Source organism: Loxodonta africana, chromosome 17 (genome assembly GCF_030014295.1).
Source record: "Loxodonta africana isolate mLoxAfr1 chromosome 17, mLoxAfr1.hap2, whole genome shotgun sequence".
Lineage (NCBI taxonomy): Eukaryota > Metazoa > Chordata > Mammalia > Proboscidea > Elephantidae > Loxodonta > Loxodonta africana.
Window position 1 is genome coordinate 29,040,730 of NC_087358.1, and position 20,581 is coordinate 29,061,310.

At 38.1% G+C, this 20,581-nt stretch overlaps 1 protein-coding gene across 2 annotated transcripts in view; it reads right to left on the reverse strand.

The window, feature by feature from the left end:
* Positions 1–20,581, reverse strand: part of SLAIN1 (SLAIN motif family member 1) — a 69,273-nt gene that overhangs the window by 19,301 nt on the left and 29,391 nt on the right. The window contains exons 3-5 of one of the 2 annotated variants that reach the window (XM_064270006.1): positions 5,954–6,103; positions 4,693–4,842; positions 2,119–2,460 (exon numbers count right to left, since the gene is read on the reverse strand). In XM_064270006.1, the coding sequence (XP_064126076.1) occupies positions 2,119–2,460; positions 4,693–4,842; positions 5,954–6,103 (642 nt within the window). The remainder of the gene's footprint in view (positions 1–2,118; positions 2,461–4,692; positions 4,843–5,953; positions 6,104–20,581) is intronic. The other variant, XM_023547275.2, reaches the window with a different exon arrangement.

The window sequence follows — 20,581 nt, forward strand, 5'->3', positions numbered from 1 at the left end:
CAATTAGCATGAATGATACTACAGATGATGAAAAGGTAAATACTAAAAACATGGTAATAATTAAGCACTAATATAATTTTATTTGGCCTTGCAATATTTTAAAATTACCTATTTGAACACCCTGAGCCCAGTTTCAAGAAATGGTACTATCTAATAATTAAAAAATATAACTGCGTATGTATGAATTATCTTTAAGTGTTTTGTTTCTTCATATGAAATGGGATTTATGTGTGAGGATCTGGCTGATTATTAGTCCAAAAATACACCCAGGCTTAGAATGTGACATGATCTATAATACAAAATTTAATTTTGTTCTTTCCATAGTTCTTGGAAGTCAAAGAATTTAACATCTGGATGTAGGAAGAAAGACAAATGACGAGGAAGGAGATAGAAAATAATACAAAAAAGGATGCCACACGCTCCAACACACCATATATATTGATTATATACATTAGGACAAATCCACTTCCCATTACCATGCGAGTTATCAGTCTCATTATTCCTATGGCTACATACAGCTATGAAAAAAAAAATCCTCACAACTGGACCAATTAGCAACATCACAATAAATGGAGAAAATACTGAAGTTGTGAAGGATTTCACTTTACCTGGATCCACAGTCAATGCACATGGAAGCAGCAGTTGAGAAATCAAACAACTTACTGCATTGGGCAAATCTGATGCAAAAGACCTCTTTAAAGTTTGAAAAGCAAAGGTGTCACTTTGAGGACTAAGGTGTGCCTGATCCAAGCCATGGTATTTTCAATCTCATATACATGTGAAAGCTGGACAATGAGTAAAGGAGAATGAAGAAGGATGGACTCCTTTGAATTATGGTGCTGGTGAAGAATACTGAATATACCACAGACTGCAGTTCAAATCCACCAGGCGCTCCTTGGAAACTCTATGGTGCAGTTCTACTCTGTCCTGTAGGGTCGCTATGAGTCCGAATCGACTCAACGGCACTGGGCGTGGCCAGAAGAATGAATAAATCTGTCTTGGAAGGAGTACAGGCAGAACGCTCCTTAGAAGCAAGGATGGCAAGACATCATCTCATGTACTCTGGACATGTTTTCAGGAGGGACCAGTCTCTGGAAAGAAACACCATCCTTGGTAAAGTAAGGGTCAGCGAAAAAGCAGAAGACCCTCAAGGAGATGGACTGACACTGTGGCTGTGGCAATGGGCTCAAGTGTAATGATTGTGAGGATGGCACAGGATCGGGCAGTGTTTTGTTCTGTTGTACACAGGTCGCTATGACTCAGAACCAACTTGATGGCACCTAACAGCAGCATATACTGCTATATGGATCTTGGTGGTTCAGTGGTAGAACTCTCACCTTCCACACCCAAGACCTGGGTTTGATTCCCAGGCAATGTTCCTCAAGCATAGCCACTACTTGTCTGTTAGTGGAGGTCTGCATGTTGCTTTGATGCTGAACAGGTTTCAGTGGAGCTTCCAGGATAAGATTAACTAGAAAGCAAGCCCTGGAGGTCTACTTCCAAACATTATTCAATAAAAACCCTCATCACAACAGTATGATCTCATTGCGCATAGGATCACCAAGAGTCAGGGCTGACTCATGGCAGCTAACAACAACATACAGATCTTAATTCTAGATGTCAGGAAATCAGAGAGAAAGACATATCCCAAACTTTCAGTAGATCTGAATGTCCACCAGCAGTACCCACTCCAAGCACCATCTTTCACATTAACCATCAGGAACACTCAGTAACAGACTGGAGGTTTCAGGAAAAGTGAGAAAAGATGTAATACAGAACCTCTGACTCCAGGGAGCTTCACCACCAACTCCTCAAAGTGAACAATCTTGTACAACTTACAGCTGTACTAGCAACGACATAAAGACGCTCCATGCTTGGGACTCATTCTCAGCCAATTATATCATGATGGTTTCTGTGAAGCTATAAATCTATAAATCCAGGACACACAATCAGAAGGGTTAATTATAGGTGTAAATTTAGGCCAAATTAATAACGTGTTGATGAGCAATTTAACAAATCTGGGAAGCATCTGTCAATTATTTATATGGACCTTAAAACCATTTCTTGACCACATAAAAGATCAAAGCATATCAAATACTAAAAAGGCATAGAACCCACCTCCATTTGTCCTATTTGGTTGCTGATCTGGAGTTTGGGCTTGAGGTGAATAATACTGTTGCTGCTGGTAATTACTGGAAGGATAATACTGAGAACTGGGGCTCCTCCTACACTCCCGAATGCTCGAGAAAGTCTGTGAGTGGGGAATTCCTCTTTGGAAAGGTGAGCATCGTGGAAGACGAGGTTGAGGTGGTGGTAAGTGATCAAATTCTTCCTCATCCTCCAGACTGTATCGATCATATTCTTGATCACTACATGTCCCCTTTTTTCCAGAACTCAGTGACACACTGGAACTATGTCTTGACACAGATGCAGAAGTAGAAGCATAATCTTGCCTGAGACCTATAAAAAAGAAATAGTATTCTCGTATGAGATATTTCTATCTAGCTAAAATTAAATTCTTACTAATCAAGTATTTGAGGAAAATCTGTAGCAAACAAATGATTCAAATAGAGAGCCATTATTTCAGTTCTCAGCTTATTAAATCCCAAAACAATAAACACATCTAGCTACCAAATGGCTAATATTAGACAATTCTGTTTTGGAAACACATTGGCCCAATTCCATTGAAGATTAGATATACCTGCTATAGCTCATATATCAAAATATATCAATTTTCCCAAATAATTCCCTCTCTAATCTGGAGAACTGCTTAGAAGACTATTCATCCTCATCATAAATAGCTTGCTAATTATAATGTTAGGTATGAGTAGAAGAAGATCCTCAACAAGACAGATTGACACAGTGGCTGCAACAGTGGCCTCAAACATAAGCAACAACCACGAGGATGGTGCAGGACCAAGCAGTGTCTCGTACTATTGTACCATAGGGTCTCTATGAGTCAGAACCGACTTGAAGGCACCTAACAACATAAGTTAGAACAACTGAAATAATCAAATCTCTGCCCAAGTAGGAATCCTTTCTGCTTCCCCCTTTTCCAACTTACAAAGTTGTATCTGGGATACAAGTATTTTCTAACGAGGTCACCTCTTTTTTGTTCATTTGTGTTACCAACATTATCTCTTTCAAAGCATGCTGATACTTCAGTCTTCAATGCTTTGGGTCATCCTAAATGGCCACTATTTGAAAATAGTCAAAACTGGAAATTTCTGGTTACTCATTTCATTGTCAATATCACAACTTTTTTTTTTTTTAAGTAGTCTATCCCTGACTTTTTGCTTTTTATCCCTGACTACTTAATTTATGGGAATGACATCCAATATTTCCATCCATTTATTTTTAGAAAGAGGATGTGAATTCACTGTTAGGAATGACATCAAATAGTCACTTTTCCCTGAAAATGTGTCCTGTAAAATCCTACCTAAACTTTACAATGTTTCTCAGAGTGGCCTTGACTAATTCTGAGAGAGGGAAACTGTTATGCTTAGCTGATACTTGGCTGTTACTCCTAAGGCTGGTCTGGAAAGATAACTTCAAAACAAGCACGGCCCAGCTCTGTGTCCTACGTCGTATTGTACCTTCTGATACAAGCGACGCCCTTGAAGTAGTTCACTCCCAGAGTATTTGTTCTAACTTTATTGAAGAACCAGTGATTAACTGTGACATTTCTGATTATCTACTCTTCCACACTTACCTTGAGAAGTATAGCAATGTATTTTTTAAGTGACATTTTTAGTAAGATAGCTGTACATACAGTTGTAAGAAATAATACAGAGAGATCCCTTGTGCACTTTACCCAGGTCCCCCAATGGAAATATTTTGTGAAAATCACAACCAGGATACTGATATGAATACAACCCATTTATCTTATTCAGACTTCCCAGTTCTACTCGTGTGCGTGTATATGTGCACTAAGTTCTACACAATTTATCATGTGTAGGTTCATGTACTCCCCCACCATTGAGCAGTTGCAACACCAAAAAATTCCTTGTGTTGTTGCCCTTTTGTAACATCATTGACCCCCCTCCTAGCCCCACTAACTTCCCTTCTTTCTCTAAAAGTTTATCATTTAAAAAATGTTATAAAAATAGAATTATACAGCATTCAACCTCTTCAGTCATCTTTTTTCATGCAGTGTAATTTCATGGAGATTCATCCAAGATGTTTCCTTCATCAATATTCCGTTCCTTTTTATTGCTGAGTAGTATCCCATGGTGTGGAGGCACCACAATTTGTTTAACCATCCACCTACGAAGGGCATCTGGGCTGATTCCATTTTTTGCCTACTGCAAATAATAAGCTGCTCTAAACATTTGTGTACAGGTTTCTGTGGGAACATAAATTTCCCTTGTTCTGGGATAAATGCCCAAGACAGCACTTTGCTAGGTAGCAAAGCAGTGGCATTTTTATTTATTTTTTCCCAGAAACAGCCAAACTGTTTTCCAGAATGACTGTACCAGCAATGTCTATTCATCCATGTACCTTGCTTAGAGTAAATCCTAATACTTATGATGCTCATGAGTGTGACAGAACCAGATGACTGCTCCACCTATAAAGTAGGACAGTGCAAGATCAAGAATCTAATTTTTTGCCCATTACCTAGGGAGAAAAGCCTGAACCACCCCCTTTTATTTCAAGTGGGAGTCTCACTTTTCTAGGTTAGAAAGAACATACTTTCTTCTTGCAGACGAGCCATGATCTGAACATCAGTGAGGTCTTGTAGCTTATAGCCCATGGAGATGGAATCATCCTCCAGTTCTGAAGCACTCAGCTCACTGTCTAGAGAGGACTGAGGACTGAGAGGCGACCCCCTGGAGGTGGAACCTAAAACAAAGGAAATATGTTTAGTATTTAGGCTAAAGTACTAAACAACTGATACAATCATATACAGAATTGATATAAGTATATATAGTTCACATACACTCACTACTTTTTTACCTATTTTCATAATATCAGAAAACTGACCACCACATCACCATTTAAAGGTCAAACAATAAGCACATCTTTACATGTTTATAATTCATGGGTACAAAACCTTTCTTTTTTTTCAAATTCAATTTTCATAATTTACTAATTTGTGAATGCTAAAATATGCATCCTATCAAATGGATGCCATAAGAATACCCATCCATGTGCACTTTCAATTAATAATTGGACATACCTGCCTTTGGCAGTAATTGACCACATATTTTAAAATTAAAATTTAATCTGGTCCATTCATTATTAGTAATAGATACAAACAGTAGCACTATAAATAGATAAAAATCCCACACATAAAAGGCACACATTCATACACAGAAACATATAATAAAACCTTGATAATTTAGAGCAGCGAATAGTCATGGGAGACTTGTAAGCAACCATTAACAAGAAAAAGCAATGGCTTGAAATAAGAGGACCAAGGAAGAAAGGGCTCAAATGGTAGAAAGTTATGGGAATGGAGTTCAATGGTGAGATTTTCATCTCATAAAAAGCCAGTATGACTATTTTTTTTATTTTTTTACATAAAAAAAAAAAAAAAAAAAAACAGACCTTTGGTTTTTACATAGGCCTGGCTTTATAAAAAGCTTCAAGAAGAATAATTTTTAAAAATAGATATAAAAGGCTTACAGATAATCCTGAATCATAATAAAACCTAATTAAATTGTGTTTTGATGTTTAATTTTAAAGGCACATTAAGCATTTGGAAACAAGTAATTACATACACATTCGTTTGCTAAAGAGGGAAGACCGCCTACTACTCACTCTTGAAGGCTGTAGATCAATGGTGTTTGAGTGCAAATTAAGGCTCGTCCCTTTTGTACTCAAAGTGTACCATACAAGCTCTCCATTATGATAAGATTACGCTCAAGCTTTTTGAGGAAAGATGAATGTTCAGGCTATGTTTAGTGACAACAGTTACAAAGCAAGCAGTGTTAAGAAGATGAAATATTACCTGTTCTTTCAGGTGTTAGTATTGCTTTATTTGAGGTTTTAGAGAAGCTGGGAGTATTAATGCCATTGTTATAAGGGCTGAGTCTTGCAACAGGACTACAAGGGAAAGCCAGCGAGACAGTTGAAGAGAAGAGATTCCGCCATCGGCTAGCTGTCACGGAAGCAGAAAATAGCAGCAGTTAGCTGTATGGAAGCAGATGTTGATTCATCACAGGGAAAAAGAGGATTAAAAAAAAATGAAAAGGCAAAGCAACTTTCATAAGACTATGTTAACCAACATCTATCTTCAGAAAAAATATAAAAACAATTTGTGAACTAGAATCATATTTAGAATTCCATTAAGAAAAAATAGTCTCACCTTAATGAAACCAATACGCCTATAAGAAAATGAAATCTCATTTTGAATTTCTACATTGGAAATGTTTGCTGTTTTCCATTTCAGAACAAAGATATAAGTGTTCTACAATAATATAAAAGGTTAGTTGCAAAACAAATTCAAAGAAACTTGTAATCTTTAGAAATTGTGGGAGATGTTCTTAACACTAACTATCTGCGGTCCTCTATTTTTTCTAAGTTTATTTTCCATCCATTTAAAATCAGAAAATGTCGATTGAAATTTTTTTTTATGGAAATTTGTTCTTGGAATAGAGAAAAAACTTAAAATGACTGCTACATTTCTGAATGGCCTTGAGTCCACAACAAAATTTATGGGAAAATAGACTACAAAATAATAGAAGGCTATATACCATCAACTCAACAGCAATGGGTTTTTGGTTTTTTTACATACACTAAAATTTAATAATAGCTATTTTACATGGCAGGGTGCTGGGATTATGGGTGATCTGTTGGATTTTTCTTTATTTTCCAAATTTTCTGCATAGAGCATTCATTATTTATGTAAATTTTAAAGGCAAGATTATACATGCAATGGGGCAGATGATCTAATTCTCACATTACCTAGTTAATACAGTTCTCCCCTTCAAAATTACCACCCCCTTATAATGTCTAAGTTCTCAGGATCATGAAAGAGGCCCTAAATAGTAAAAACTTGATTAAGTCAAACCAAACATCATTTACTCTTCCTTTACAGTATAGAAATCACTGAGCCAAAATCCACTTTTCTCAAAAGCAATCATTTTACCATGTACTAAGGGATAGATTAAATATATACACACGTACTTATTTATATATATGTGTGTGTGTATATACATACATGCACACACACATATAAATTATTTATATATATGTGTGTGTGTGTATATACACACACACATATAAATTAGGCTGAACTTCATTTTAACCAATAACTTAGCTTACATTTGTTGGAAGTTTGACATAACTTTAAGAAATTCTGGGAAACGTTCTTAATATTAACTTCGCAGACCTCTATTTTTTTCTAAAGTTTATTTTCCACCCATTTAATATTAGAAAATGTTGATCAAAAACCTTTTTCTAAATAAAAAAAGGACGCTTTGAAATGCTTTCCCCAGGTCACCGTTAACAAGCAAGCAATACTAAAAAGCAGTCAAATAGCTGAAAAGTAAATAGTAGGATGGAGAAAAAGAGAAACTGTGAGATACGGACAGTCAAGAAAATGATCCACTCCAAAACTGCGATTCTTAAGATCCTCGCAAAATACTACCAAGGTTATTTACAAGGGTAAAATGCTTCCTTTTGTTTCAGCAAGGATTCTTGGCAGAAATACCATCACATTCTGCCAATTATGTTAAAAAAAAAAAAAAAAAAGTCTTTCCCTTATATAGGTAAAAGAATGATCATGCCTTTGGAATCTCCAAGTTTCGTGAAGGGGGGCACTGCCATGAAGCCTAGCTCCTTACTTGATACAAGTCGCTGCACTTATCCAGTATGCAATTTACTGTGTTAAGCGGCTCTTCCCACTCTGAGCCAGAGCACAGATATTAGAGGTGGCACATCTAGAAGTTCCTTCGCTTCTAGATATGTAGACTGAAACCCAAAATACACTGAAAAATAGGGGTTAACATGCAGCACACACTAGGTGGCTGCTCTCACATCTTAAATCTCTATTGTTCAAATTGTTTCATTAAAAATTCCATAATAAAAACAAAACTATCAATAGTCTTTTGTGACCATTAACTTGCCTAACAGATGATGTTATTTTATAGCAGTTTGATCACTCGCCAGGCAAATTACAGTGACTGCGTGTTCTCGCCCACAGATGCAGGCGACGACGAATCCCAAGTAAACAGCATTCATTATTCTGCACAATAACCACTGTGAATGGGCCACTCAGGCACAATGACACAGTTATTGTGGCTATGACAGCAAGATCCAACTAAGAACACAATTAGCATCTATTGCAAGAAAGAATGCTCTACATTGTCCTTTAGTATTGAGAGTTAAAAAAAAAAAAAAAAGGAGAAGGATTATTCTAGAGGCAAGCTAACAAAACAGTGATGCTATATTAGTGCCCAAGTCTGTAGTGGAGGAGAGGAGCCTGGGGGCTGAGGACGGAAAAAGCAGCGGAAGCTATCGTATCCTGGCTATTCTTCACTAGGTAGCTGGAGGATTTCAAGAATTTTGACATTTAACAGGAGACATTTTTACAAAGAATTAGAAAATTGAAAAGAGCCTTCTTAAAAGGCAATTTTATCATCTTTATTCAGTCTGATCATTCTTTTATAATTTCCCATTTTTGTTGAGAACATACACAGCAGAACATTTACTAATACAAAAATTTCTACATGAACAATTCAGTGACACTGATTACTTTACTTAAGTTGTACACCACTTTCGCCCTCCTCTTCCGAGTTGTTCCTCCGCTACTAACATAAACTCACTGTCTCCTGAGTATCTAATCTTTTGAGTTACTATTGCCGATTTGATCCTATATAGATCGTTCTTAAAAGAGCACAATTCTCAAAGCAAACCTTCTTTACCAGCTAAGCTAAATTATTGTCTGGTTTTAAGAGGACTTCAGGGGATATTTTTAGTTTAAGGTTTAAAGATTATCTCAGGGCAATAGTTTTAGGGGTTCATCCAGCCTCCATGGCTCTATAAAGTCTGGGTTCCATGAGAATTTGAAATTCTGTTCTATATTTCCCCCTTTTGATCAGGATTCTTCTATAGAATCTTTGATCAAAATGTTCAGTAATTTCTACCAAACTTTCAGAGAAGAGTTAACACCACTACTACTAAAGGTATTCCAAAGCATAGAAAATGATGGAATACTACCCAACTCATTCTATGAAGCCACCATCTCCCTCATACCAAAACCAGGTAAAGACATTACAAAAAAAGAAAATTATAGACCTATATCCCTCATGAACATTGATGCAAAAATCCTCAACAAAATTCTAGCCAATAGAATCCAACAACACATCAAAAAAATAATTCACCCTGATCAAATGGGATTTATACCAGGTATGCAAGGCTGGTTTAATATCAGAAAAACCATTAATGTAATCCATCACATAAATAAAACAAAAGACAAAAACCACATGATCTTATCAATTGATGCAGAAAAGGCATTTGACAAAGTCCAACACCCATTCATGATAAAAACTCTTACCAAAATAGGAATTGAAGGAAAATTCCTCAACATAATAAAGGGCATCTATGTAAAGCCAACAGCCAATATCACTCTAAACGGAGAGAACCTGAAAGCATTTCCCTTGAGAACGGGAACCAGACAAGGATGCCCTTTATCACCGCTCTTATTCAACATCGTGTTGGAAGTCTTAGCCAGGGCAATTAGGCTAGACAAAGAAATAAAAGGTATCCGGATTGGCAAGGAAGAAGTAAAGTTATCACTATTTGCAGATGACATGATTATATACACAGAAAACCCTAAGGAATCCTCCAGAAAACTACTGAAACTAATAGAAGAGTTTGGCAGAGTCTCAGGTTATAAAATAAATATACAAAAATCACTTGGATTCCTCTACATCAACAAAAAGAACACCGAAGAGGAAATCACCAAATCAATACCATTCACAGTAGCCCCCAAGAAGATAAGATACTTAGGAATAAATCTTACCAAGGATGTAAAAGACCTATACAAAGAAAACTACAAAGCTCTACTACAAGAAATTCAAAAGGACATACTTAAGTGGAAAAACATACCTTGCTCATGGATAGGAAGACTTAACATAATAAAAATGTCTATTCTACCAAAAGCCATCTATACATTTAACGCACTTCTGATCCAAATTCCAATGTCATATTTTAAGGGGATAGAGAAACAAATCACCAATTTCATATGGAAGGGAAAGAAGCCCTGGATAAGCAAAGCACTACTGAAAAAGAAGAAGAAAGTGGGAGGCCTCACCTTACCTGACTTCAGAACCTATTATACAGCCACAGTAGTCAGAACTGCCTGGTATTGGTACAACAACAGACACATAGACCAATGGAACAGAATTGAGAACCCAGACATAGATCCATCCATGTATGAGCAGCTGATATTTGACAAAGGACCAGTGTCAATTAACTGGGGAAAAGATAGCCTTTTTAACAAATGGTGCTGGCATAACTGGATATCCATTTGCAAAAAAATGAAACAGGACCCATACCTCACACCATGCACAAAAACTAACTCCAAGTGGATCAAAGACCTAAACATAAAGACTAAAACGATAAAGATCATGGAAGAAAAAATGGGGCAACCCTAGGAGCCCTAATACAAGGTATAAACAGAATACAAAACATTACCAAAAATCATGAAGAGAAACCCGATAACTGGGAGCTCCTAAAAATCAAACACCTATGCTCATCTAAAGACTTCACCAAAAGAGTAAAAAGACCACCTACAGACTGGGAAAGAATTTTCAGCTATGACATCTCCGACCAGCGCCTGATCTCTAAAATCTACATGATTCTGTCAAAACTCAACCACAAAAAGACAAACAACCCAATCAAGAAGTGGGCAAAGGATATGAACACACATTTCACTAAAGAAGATATTCAGGCAGCCAACAGATACATGAGAAAATGCTCTCGATCATTAGCCATTAGAGAAATGCAAATTAAAACTACGATGAGATTCCATCTCACACCAGCAAGGCTGGCATTAATCCAAAAAACACAAAATAATAAATGTTGGAGAGGCTGCGGAGAGATTGGAACTCTCATACACTGCTGGTGGGAATGTAAAATGGTACAACCACTTTGGAAATCTATCTGGCGTTATCTTAAACAGTTAGAAATAGAACTACCATACAACCCAGAAATCCCACTCCTAGGAATATACCCTAGAGATACAAGAGCCTTCATACAAACAGATATATGCACACCCATGTTTATTGCAGCTCTGTTTACAATAGCAAAAAGTTGGAAGCAACCAAGGTGTCCATCAATGGATGAATGGGTAAATAAATTGTGGTATATTCACACAATGGAATACTACGCATCGATAAAGAACAGTGACGAATCTCTGAAACATTTCATAACATGGAGGAACCTGGAAGGCATTATGCTGAGGGAAATTAGTCAGAGGCAAAAGGACAAATATTGTATAAGACCACTATTATAAGATCTTGAGAAATAGTAAACCTGAGAAGAACACATACTTCTGTGGTTACGAGGCGGGGAGGGAGGGAGGGTGGGAGAGGGTTTTTTATTGATTAATCAGTAGATAAGAACTGCTTTAGGTGAAGGGAAAGACAACACTCAATACATGGAAGGTCAGCTCAATTGGACTGGACCAAAAGCAAAGAAGTTTCCGGGATAAAATGAATGCTTCAAAGCTCAGCGGAGCAAGCACGGGGGTCTGGGGAACACGGTTTGCGGGGACTTCTAAGTCAATTGGCAAAATAATTCTATTATGAAATCATTCTGCATCCCACTTTGAAATGTGGCGTCTGGGGTCTTAAATGCTAACAAGCAGCCATCTAAGATGCAGCAATTGGTCTCAACCCACCTGGAGCAAAGGAAAATGAAGAACACCAAGCCCACACGGCAACTAAGAGCCCAAGAGACAGAAAGGGCCACATGAACCAGAGACCTACATCATCCTGAGACCAGAAGAACTAGTTGGTGCCCGGCCACAATAGATGACTGCCCTGACAGGGAGCACAGCAGAGGACCCCTGAGGCAGCAGGAGATCAGTGGGATGCAGACCGCAAATTCTCATAAAAAGACCAAACTTAATGGTCTGACTGAGACTGGAGGAATCCCGGCGGCCATGCTCCCCAGACCTTCTGTTGACACAGGACAGGAACCATCCCCGAAGACAACTCATCAGAAATGAAAGGGACTGGTCAGCGGGTGGGGGAGAGACGCTGATGAAGAGTGAGCTATTTATATCAGGTGGACACTTGAGATTGTGTTGGCAACTCTTGTCTGGAGGGGGGATGGGAGGATAGAGAGAGAGGGAAGCAGGCAAAATTGTCAAGAAAGGAGAGACTGAAAGGTCTGACTCAAGAGGGGGAGAGTAAGTGGGAGTAGGGAGTGAGATGTATGTAAACTTATATGTGACAGACTGATTGGATTTGTAAACGTTCACTTGAAGCTTAATAAAAGTTATTTTAAAAAAAAAAATGTTCAGTAATGATAGCAAGGTACCATCTACTTCTGGTCTCATGGCAAAGGAGGCAGTTGTTCATGGAGGCAATTAGCCACACATTCTATTTCCTCCACTTATTCCTGACTCTCCTTCCTCTACTGCTGTAGGCAAATAGAGGTCAATTACTGTCACTTAGACAGCTGCCAGAAAGCTTTTAAGACCCCAGGTACTGCACAATGAACTGGGAAGTAGAACAGAAGCACTAAACATGATACAAGGCTAACTAACTGGAATGCCCCATGAAACCATGACCCTAAACCTCCAGGCCAAGGAACTACATGCTATGAGGTGTTTGCACATAAACACCCTCACCAGCTACAGTTTTCATTCCCCGCCCCCCCCGCCCCGAATCGGGATGTTAAATTGTTCGAAAGGCTCAATGATCATCAGCCTTTGGTAAAACACAATTTTACCAAAGGAGAAAATGGCTGAAAGAGGAACTTCTAACCAATAACAATTAAATGTTTCTGTACTTCAAAGTACTTTCTGTAAGAAAAAAAACAAAAAGCCAGCCCAGCTGCCATCAAATCAACTCCCACTCATGGCAGACCCATGTGTGTCACAGTAGAACTGTGCTCAACAGGGTTCTCAATGGCCAATTTTTCAGAAGTAGATCATCAGGCCATGCTTCTCAAAGTCGGAAGTGGCCTCTACTATGTGTTTTTTCATTAAATTCCAACCTCTAGAATAACATAGTGCTGGCCCAGTTCAACAACACATAGATTAAATGAATTATCCTTGGAAAAGTTTTCTTTCAGAAACGTCTTAAGCCAAACTGCCTCAAAGAACATTTCTTTCCTCGTGCTCTCTCTAGTCCTACTTACTGTTATTTTATTGTTGGTAGGTGCCATGGAGTTGATTTTCATCTCCTAGTGACCCCACATAACAGAGCAGAACTGCCCCATAGAACTTTCTAGGCTGTGATCTTTAAAGAAGCAGATTTCCAGGTCTTTCTCCCATGGAGCTGCTTAGGTGGGTTTGAACCACCAATCTTTCAATAGAAGCCGGGCGCTTAATCACTGCATCACCAAGGCTCCTATATAAAGTCCTACTGCAACTTCCTTCATGAAGACACTCATCACCTCTCACCCAGATTTTTGAAACCTATCCTTCAACAGGCGTCCAGTCACTAACACTGTCCTCACCAAGTCTGTTTTGAACATCACCATCAAAGTTGTACTAGTCGTGTATTGTTTTAACTGTGTTATTCACTTCCATCAAAGTACTGCAGTGGGTTTTCATCAAATATGAGACCTTAAAGGTACTAATAATTGTCTAATAAACATATACTATTGAAATGAATGTGATACAGTTATTAACTGATACACCATTTTTTAATGCAAAAAAAATTTGAGATTGGCTAATGGTCTCTCATTTTATTTTTTGTGCATCTTCAAAGTTGTCTGTCTTAAAAAAAAAATTACAAGTTATCTGTGCAGTTATTTTTATACATTAAGCAAAACATAACCCCCAAAACATGCTGCAGTGATGATAATACCAAACAGCAAATCACAAAGGACAAATGACAGAGTATGTTTAAAAAAGAACTTAAATTTCTTTAATTCCCCACATTAAAAATGATACCTCTTCACCCCTCAAAATTCTATTTACCTCAAAAGTATCTCTAGAAATGACACTCCTACCATGCTTTGATCATCTTTGCCTACTAAGTACCTAGACCCATAGTCAATATTCAAAATTTTTTTGAATATATATCCTTGCATATAATTAAATCAAATTTTAGAAAGTAGCACTATTTTAATTCACATAACAGAGAAAATAATAACTGATCTAGTTAAAACATGAATTGATCAGATGAAAATCTTACTGATAATCCTCAGAATGTTAGCACTGCATGGTACTAAAAGAACCCAAAAATAAAGTAACTCTATAATATATTTTAGAAGTGCTGGTGGCATAGTGGTTAACAGCTTAGCTGCTAACTAAAAGGTGGGCAGTTCAAATCCACCAGCCGCTCCTTGGAAACCCTGTGGGGCAATTCTGCTCTCTTCTATAGGGTCGCTATCAACCAGAGCTGACTCGACACAGCACCTAACAACATAATACATTCTGGAAACATAATTATTTTCTCCACTTTGTTTTCATTATCGAGCTAGTTATCTCCATACCTAATACAACATCTTCTAGCACACAGTATGCACTCAATAAATCTGGAATGTGGTCAAAATTTTACCAAGTTGACTCACATTTTATTACCTCCTCCTACCACTCCTAACTTAACATTAAATTATTATTTCTTAAACTTCAAACAACTACAATTTAATATCATATCTTTGAAAGTAAATGTTAGTCTAATTAGACATTTCATTCCCACTAGAAACTCAGTGAGGAAATACAGCTGTAGGAGTATTTCATTAATACTTCCTAGTAACTTGTGAATTGTTGAACTGATGTGTGTCAATCTTTGGATTTTCAGCCAAATTTTATAATACTAATGAAGACCTGTGATTGGAATGATTAATATACTGACATTAGTTAAACTATAAAAACAGGAGATGCAACCTAGCATGAGCTAGCTCCTACAATGCTGCATTGCAGTTAAAATGAAAGACTGCGCCAAGCATACAAACTGGCAATAAGCCATGCAAGAAGGCAGTAAAGCTTCCCCAAATTCTTTTTTTTTTTTCTATTGTGCTTTAGTTGAAAGTTTACAGCTTCAGTTAATTTCTCATTCAAAAATTTATACACATATTGTTTTGTGACATCGGTTGCTAGTCACACAACGTAACAGAACTTCCCCTTTCCACCCCAGTTTCCCTGCGTCCATTCATTCAGTTTCTGTCCCTTCCTGCCTTCTCATCTTGCTTTTGGACAGGAATTGCCCATTTGGTCTTGTATATTTGATTGAACTAAAAAAAGAAGCACGTTCCTCATGTATGTTATTGTTTGTTTTATAGGCCTGTCTAATCTTTGGCTGAATGATGGATTTCAGGAGTGGCTTCAGTTCCGAGTTAGCAGGGTGTCCGGGAGCCGTAGTACCATAGTTTTGGAGGTTACTCCAGTCTCTGTCAGACCAGTAAGTCTGGTCTTTTTTTGTGTGTGTGTGTGAATTTGAATTCTGTTCTACACGTTTCTCCTACTCTGTCCAAGATTCTCTGTTGTGACTAAGAGCAGTCCTTAGTGGTAGCCAGGCACCATCTAGTTCTTCTGGTCTCAGGCTGGTGAAGTCCCCAAATTCTTTAAATTCTACCATTTCTTAGAATCAAAGAGATAGTCCACAAAACTCTAACAGCTGGAATTAAGTTTAGTGGACTTTCTGCAAATCCCGCTGTCAATAGTGTAGCATCTGAGTTGGCTTGAGCCAAGCAAGATAATTCTGGAGGACAGTATCCTCCCTCCTTCTAGTGGTTTTTAACATTAAGAGTGCAATTTTAATCAGGGGGGAATTATTTGAGAAAACAAGGCCTGATCTTCTCTCTACTTCTCCTATCCTTCTCTTTCTCATCTAAGAACAGGACTTAAAAAAAAAAAAATTGTAGCTTGCAGAGATTATTGGGCATTCTCATTTGCCACATTCTATTACCTGTCTGTCCTGCAAAGCAGGTGACCTAGACTGTCATCACTCCAGAAGGGTGGAATGACCTAAGCAGTGTGAACAAACCAGCCTAAAGCAGCCCTAAAAATGTTTTCTTTCCTCGGTTTTTAATAATTCTGGTGAGAACTCATTAGAAACAAATTATAGATCTGCTTTGTTAAAATTCACATTCAACTGCTTCATAAATAAGTCATGGATTTCTATCTTTTAGTTCGTGACTCTTCTTACCCATTGCATCGAGTAAATTCCGACTCATAGAGACCCTATAGGACAAAGCAGAACTGCCCCATAGGGTTTCCAAGGAGTGGCTAGTGAATACAAACTGCCAACCTTTTGGTTAGCAGCCGTAGCTCTTAATCACCGTGCCACCATGGCTCTCTTCTTAGCTACCCAAATTTATATTCTCTGACTTCTCCCCCCAGTCCAGATACTGCCTTGAGGAGCTGGGAAACTATCTTCTAAATCTTACAGGCAAAACCCTGTGCATCCCTGAACCTTAAAAATGTGAAGTGCTCCAGAACAATCCAGACATTTACAGGCTACATTGAGTCATTCCTTCACTCAACATTTTCCAACAGATACCAAAAAATATTAAGGTCAGTCTTCAACTGTTACCCAAATCTCTTTCATAGACACAGATGGCTCCAGTCTTTCTGGGAAATCTGCCAGGCTCTATGCTCCCACATACTTTTTTAATTCATTTCTCCATTCACCTCTAAACATTTGAGTAGGCAACCACTATGGTAGTAGCTACAAAGTACCAGATACTGAGATAAATAAAATACGGTTATTGCTCTTCCTTCTGCCCACTCCAATTCCAAAGACCAGATATTGTGAAAGATAAGATAGTAAGACAGGAGTATAATATGATATAGTAAGTGATGTAAAAGAAGCACACTCACAGCAAAGTGAAGATAATGATTAACTTTGTGAGAGAGCCCAAAGATTGCACCAGAAGACCTAATGTTTAATATGGCCTAGGTGAGTTTTTTTTTTTTAGAAGGATCAGGAGCTTATCTTCTGGGATGCAAGGTCATTCTAGATAGAAATAACATGTGCAAAGGCATGAGAAAACAGATATATTCAGAGAATGGCAAGTGTTGTTAGGAATGAAGCACAGGGTATATGGGATAAGAGTCAAAGCTGGAAAGGTGACAGGGTCAGTTTCTGGACTCTCATATATAGTATACACTTTAATATACAACTGAAGTGTTTTGACTTTGAGAAGAAGAAAGACATGGTCAGATATATTTTATGAAGATGATATAAATAGCCACATAGAAGATGCACTAAATGGGCACAGAGGCTGACAACTGGGAGACCCAGTAGGAAGCCCTCATGGCTGACCAAGTGAGACATGACAAGGTCCTGAACTAGAGCATTAACAGAATTTTTGGTGAGAACAGGTTGAATAAGCCATACCTGAGTTAAAGTGTGGATATCTGGTGACCCAACAAATACAGGGAGTAGTGAAAATGGAGGAACCAAAGCTAACACCATTTCTAAAGATACTGACGACATCATCCACCAAGACAGGGAACATGGGATAAGCATTTTTAAAAAAAAGAAGAAAATCAGTTGAATCTGAGATAGTCATAGAACATGCCTTTCCTGGGTGCAGGCAAGAGCTAAAGTTCAGGAAACGGGCTTCAGAAAAAAGAAATTCAAGGTACATCAACAAATAGGTGTTAGATGGAGCCGTAGGCATAAGTGAAATCACCCAAGGAGGATGTACAGAAGGAAAAGAGAATGGGAAGAGGGAAGCAACACTTAAGGGGGGGCTGGAGGGGGGATCAGTAGAGGAGACTGAAAAAGGTCATTCAGGGAGGAGAATTCAGGCAGCTCAAGGATTAGTGGAGCCAAAAAAAAGACTAATGAAGGAGAGTTTCAACACGGGAGGTATAGTTAATAGTGGGAGAGGTCATGTAAGATGAAGACAAAAAAAAAAAAAGGCTATTTACTATGACAATAAAGTCACTGATGAAATCAAATTTGATAGAGGAGTTAAAACAGAAAATAATGACAGTAGGTGAAGCAAATATATTTGAAGGAAGAAATTACTCTTTCAAGAAGAGATGTGGATATTTCAAGAAGAGATATTTTGTCCTATAAAAATAAGGAGAAAAAGAGTTGTAGCTTGAGGAGTGTATGACTCAAGGGAAGATAATTTTTAGGATAAAGGAGACCTACATGTTTACAGAAAGAGAACAGCATCAGTAGAGAAAAGAGGAGTCTACAGAAAATGGGCCTGCACTGAAGGTAGATCCTGCAGACCAGAAGGAATGGAACAGACAGATGAGGTACAGGAGCAGGTGAGGCAGAGAGAATCACCTTGGCAAAGAGGGGCATTTCTTCCTCTGAAACACTGAGGTAAAGATGGAGTACAGAGAATTCGGAAGATGAAGGTAGGCTTTATAGCTTCTTTTATCTGTAAATTAGAGGGTAATAAATACGCCAAGAAAGTAGAGGCTGGGGTCAAGCACCTCCTTAAAGTAGTAAGGGCCTCAAACAGCCACTACTAGTAACAAGAAAAACAGCTAACCAGGAACAAGTGAAAGTGACTGCCTACATGAGTCTGGATAGAGGACGGCATCCAGTATCAATACTAATCTCAACATGTAAACCTAAACAAGATGTTTGAAAACTTTAGCAAGTATCTGTTTTATGATTTGGTAAAGAGCACTTATGTCCCAGGGGTTCAGGTTTAGATAGTAGAAGATCAGTGTGGTGGTCATATTGTTCACGAAGATGTCAAAGTGAGAAGAGAAAAAACAAAAATCCTGATGATTGAAGGTGATCTGCCTCTGGGAAAGTCTGGAGCTTTTGGGTAAAGTAGAAGAGTTAGACGGTGGTTTAGAAGGGCTAGATGGTTATACTCAATGAGTCAGAGATCAGAGCCACAGGCCAACACAGGGGGTCGACAAACCTCTTCTGTAAAGGGCCAGCTAATAAATATTTTAGGATTTGCTGTCCAGACAGTCTCTATTGCAACTACTCAACCCTTCCATTGTAGCAAGGAAGGAGACATAGTAAATGGATTAGTGAATGAGTATGGCTGGGTCCCCCAAAATTTTATTTATGTATGCTGAAAGTTAAATTTCATAAAATTTTCATGTGCCACAAAATATTTTGATTTTTTTTTTTTTTTCTCCACCACTTATGGCTGAAAAACGTGAAAATCATTTTGAACTCCAGGGCCATACAAAAACAGGCAGCAGGTAGGCATGGCCATAGTTCGCCAACCCCTGGGCTAACACACATGCCAGTTTTATAATATTCATTCTGAAAAGGGTATAGGCTAGAACTATGCTGCAAGGGCAAGACAGGTTTTGAGACAGTGATGGCTGATGGCATACTCCTTTACTGTAATGCTCCAGAACATATTATAATACAAATCAGCAGAAGCCTAAAAGGACACTGGGCTAAGAATCCAGACATCTGAGTTCCAGTCTCCACTGTGCTACATACTAGCTCTGAGATTTGGATCAAATCATGTAGTATCTTGGTGTTTCAGTGTTCTCATTTAAAAAAGGTATGTGTGTGGGAAGGTATGAACACGACGACGATGAGTCCAAGATGAAAGTTTGCAGAGTGCATTCACAATCTGTAGGAGCCTTGATGACACCATGGTTAAGCACTCAGCTGCTATCCCAAAGGCTGCCGGTTCAAACCCACCCAGTGGCTCCATGCGAGAAGACCTGGCAATCTGCTCTCATAAAGATTACAGCCTAAAAAACCCTATGGGGCAGTTCTACTCTGTTATATAGGGTCGCTATGAGTTAGAATTGACTTGACAGCACCCAAACAACAACATTCACAAACCATAAAGCATTTTTTAAAGGATACTATTCTAAAGTTAGATCAAAACTTGTACAAAAACAGCTGCAAATTCTGAGAAAAAATGTTCTAGGTGCTAGATGGGAGGAAGGAGTCTGAAGAAAAAGTCCACTCTTTCACTTTTTCTAATTCTTGTCAGTCTCATCTAGTCTTCTCAAAAAAATAGTCATGCTTTTAACAAGATATCTAGACAATGTCATAGATGTAGGCTTTCCTCAGATGTTATCACCTCAGAGACAAAGTATTAAACCTTGAAACTTTAACCATTCCATCAGGATAGGTCAACAGTGCTTAATTGTTTATCTAAAGACTACCTCAGAGGGAGCAAATGCTACATTTTAAAGAAATATGGTTTCTTCAAAATGACAGTCTCCTAAAGTCATGTCTTCGACTCTTAAGTAGTAATGCTCATTACCACAGAGTACTAGAAAGTAAGGAAAACAAAGCAGGACAAGATTAATAGACTTTCCACCCTGCTTTCATTCTTTCTTTATACAACAGGCAGACAGGCCTGAGATCTAAGCTACATGGAACTACATGGTCCTTTATTAACACCTGTGAGCAAGTGGTCTAGGGATACAAGAAGACATCAATCCTTTTAATATATTTTATTCTCTGTTATGGGATCTGGAAGTTTCATCCAGACCACAATGCACCCTACACATACACACCACCAAGACCGAAAGATCTCC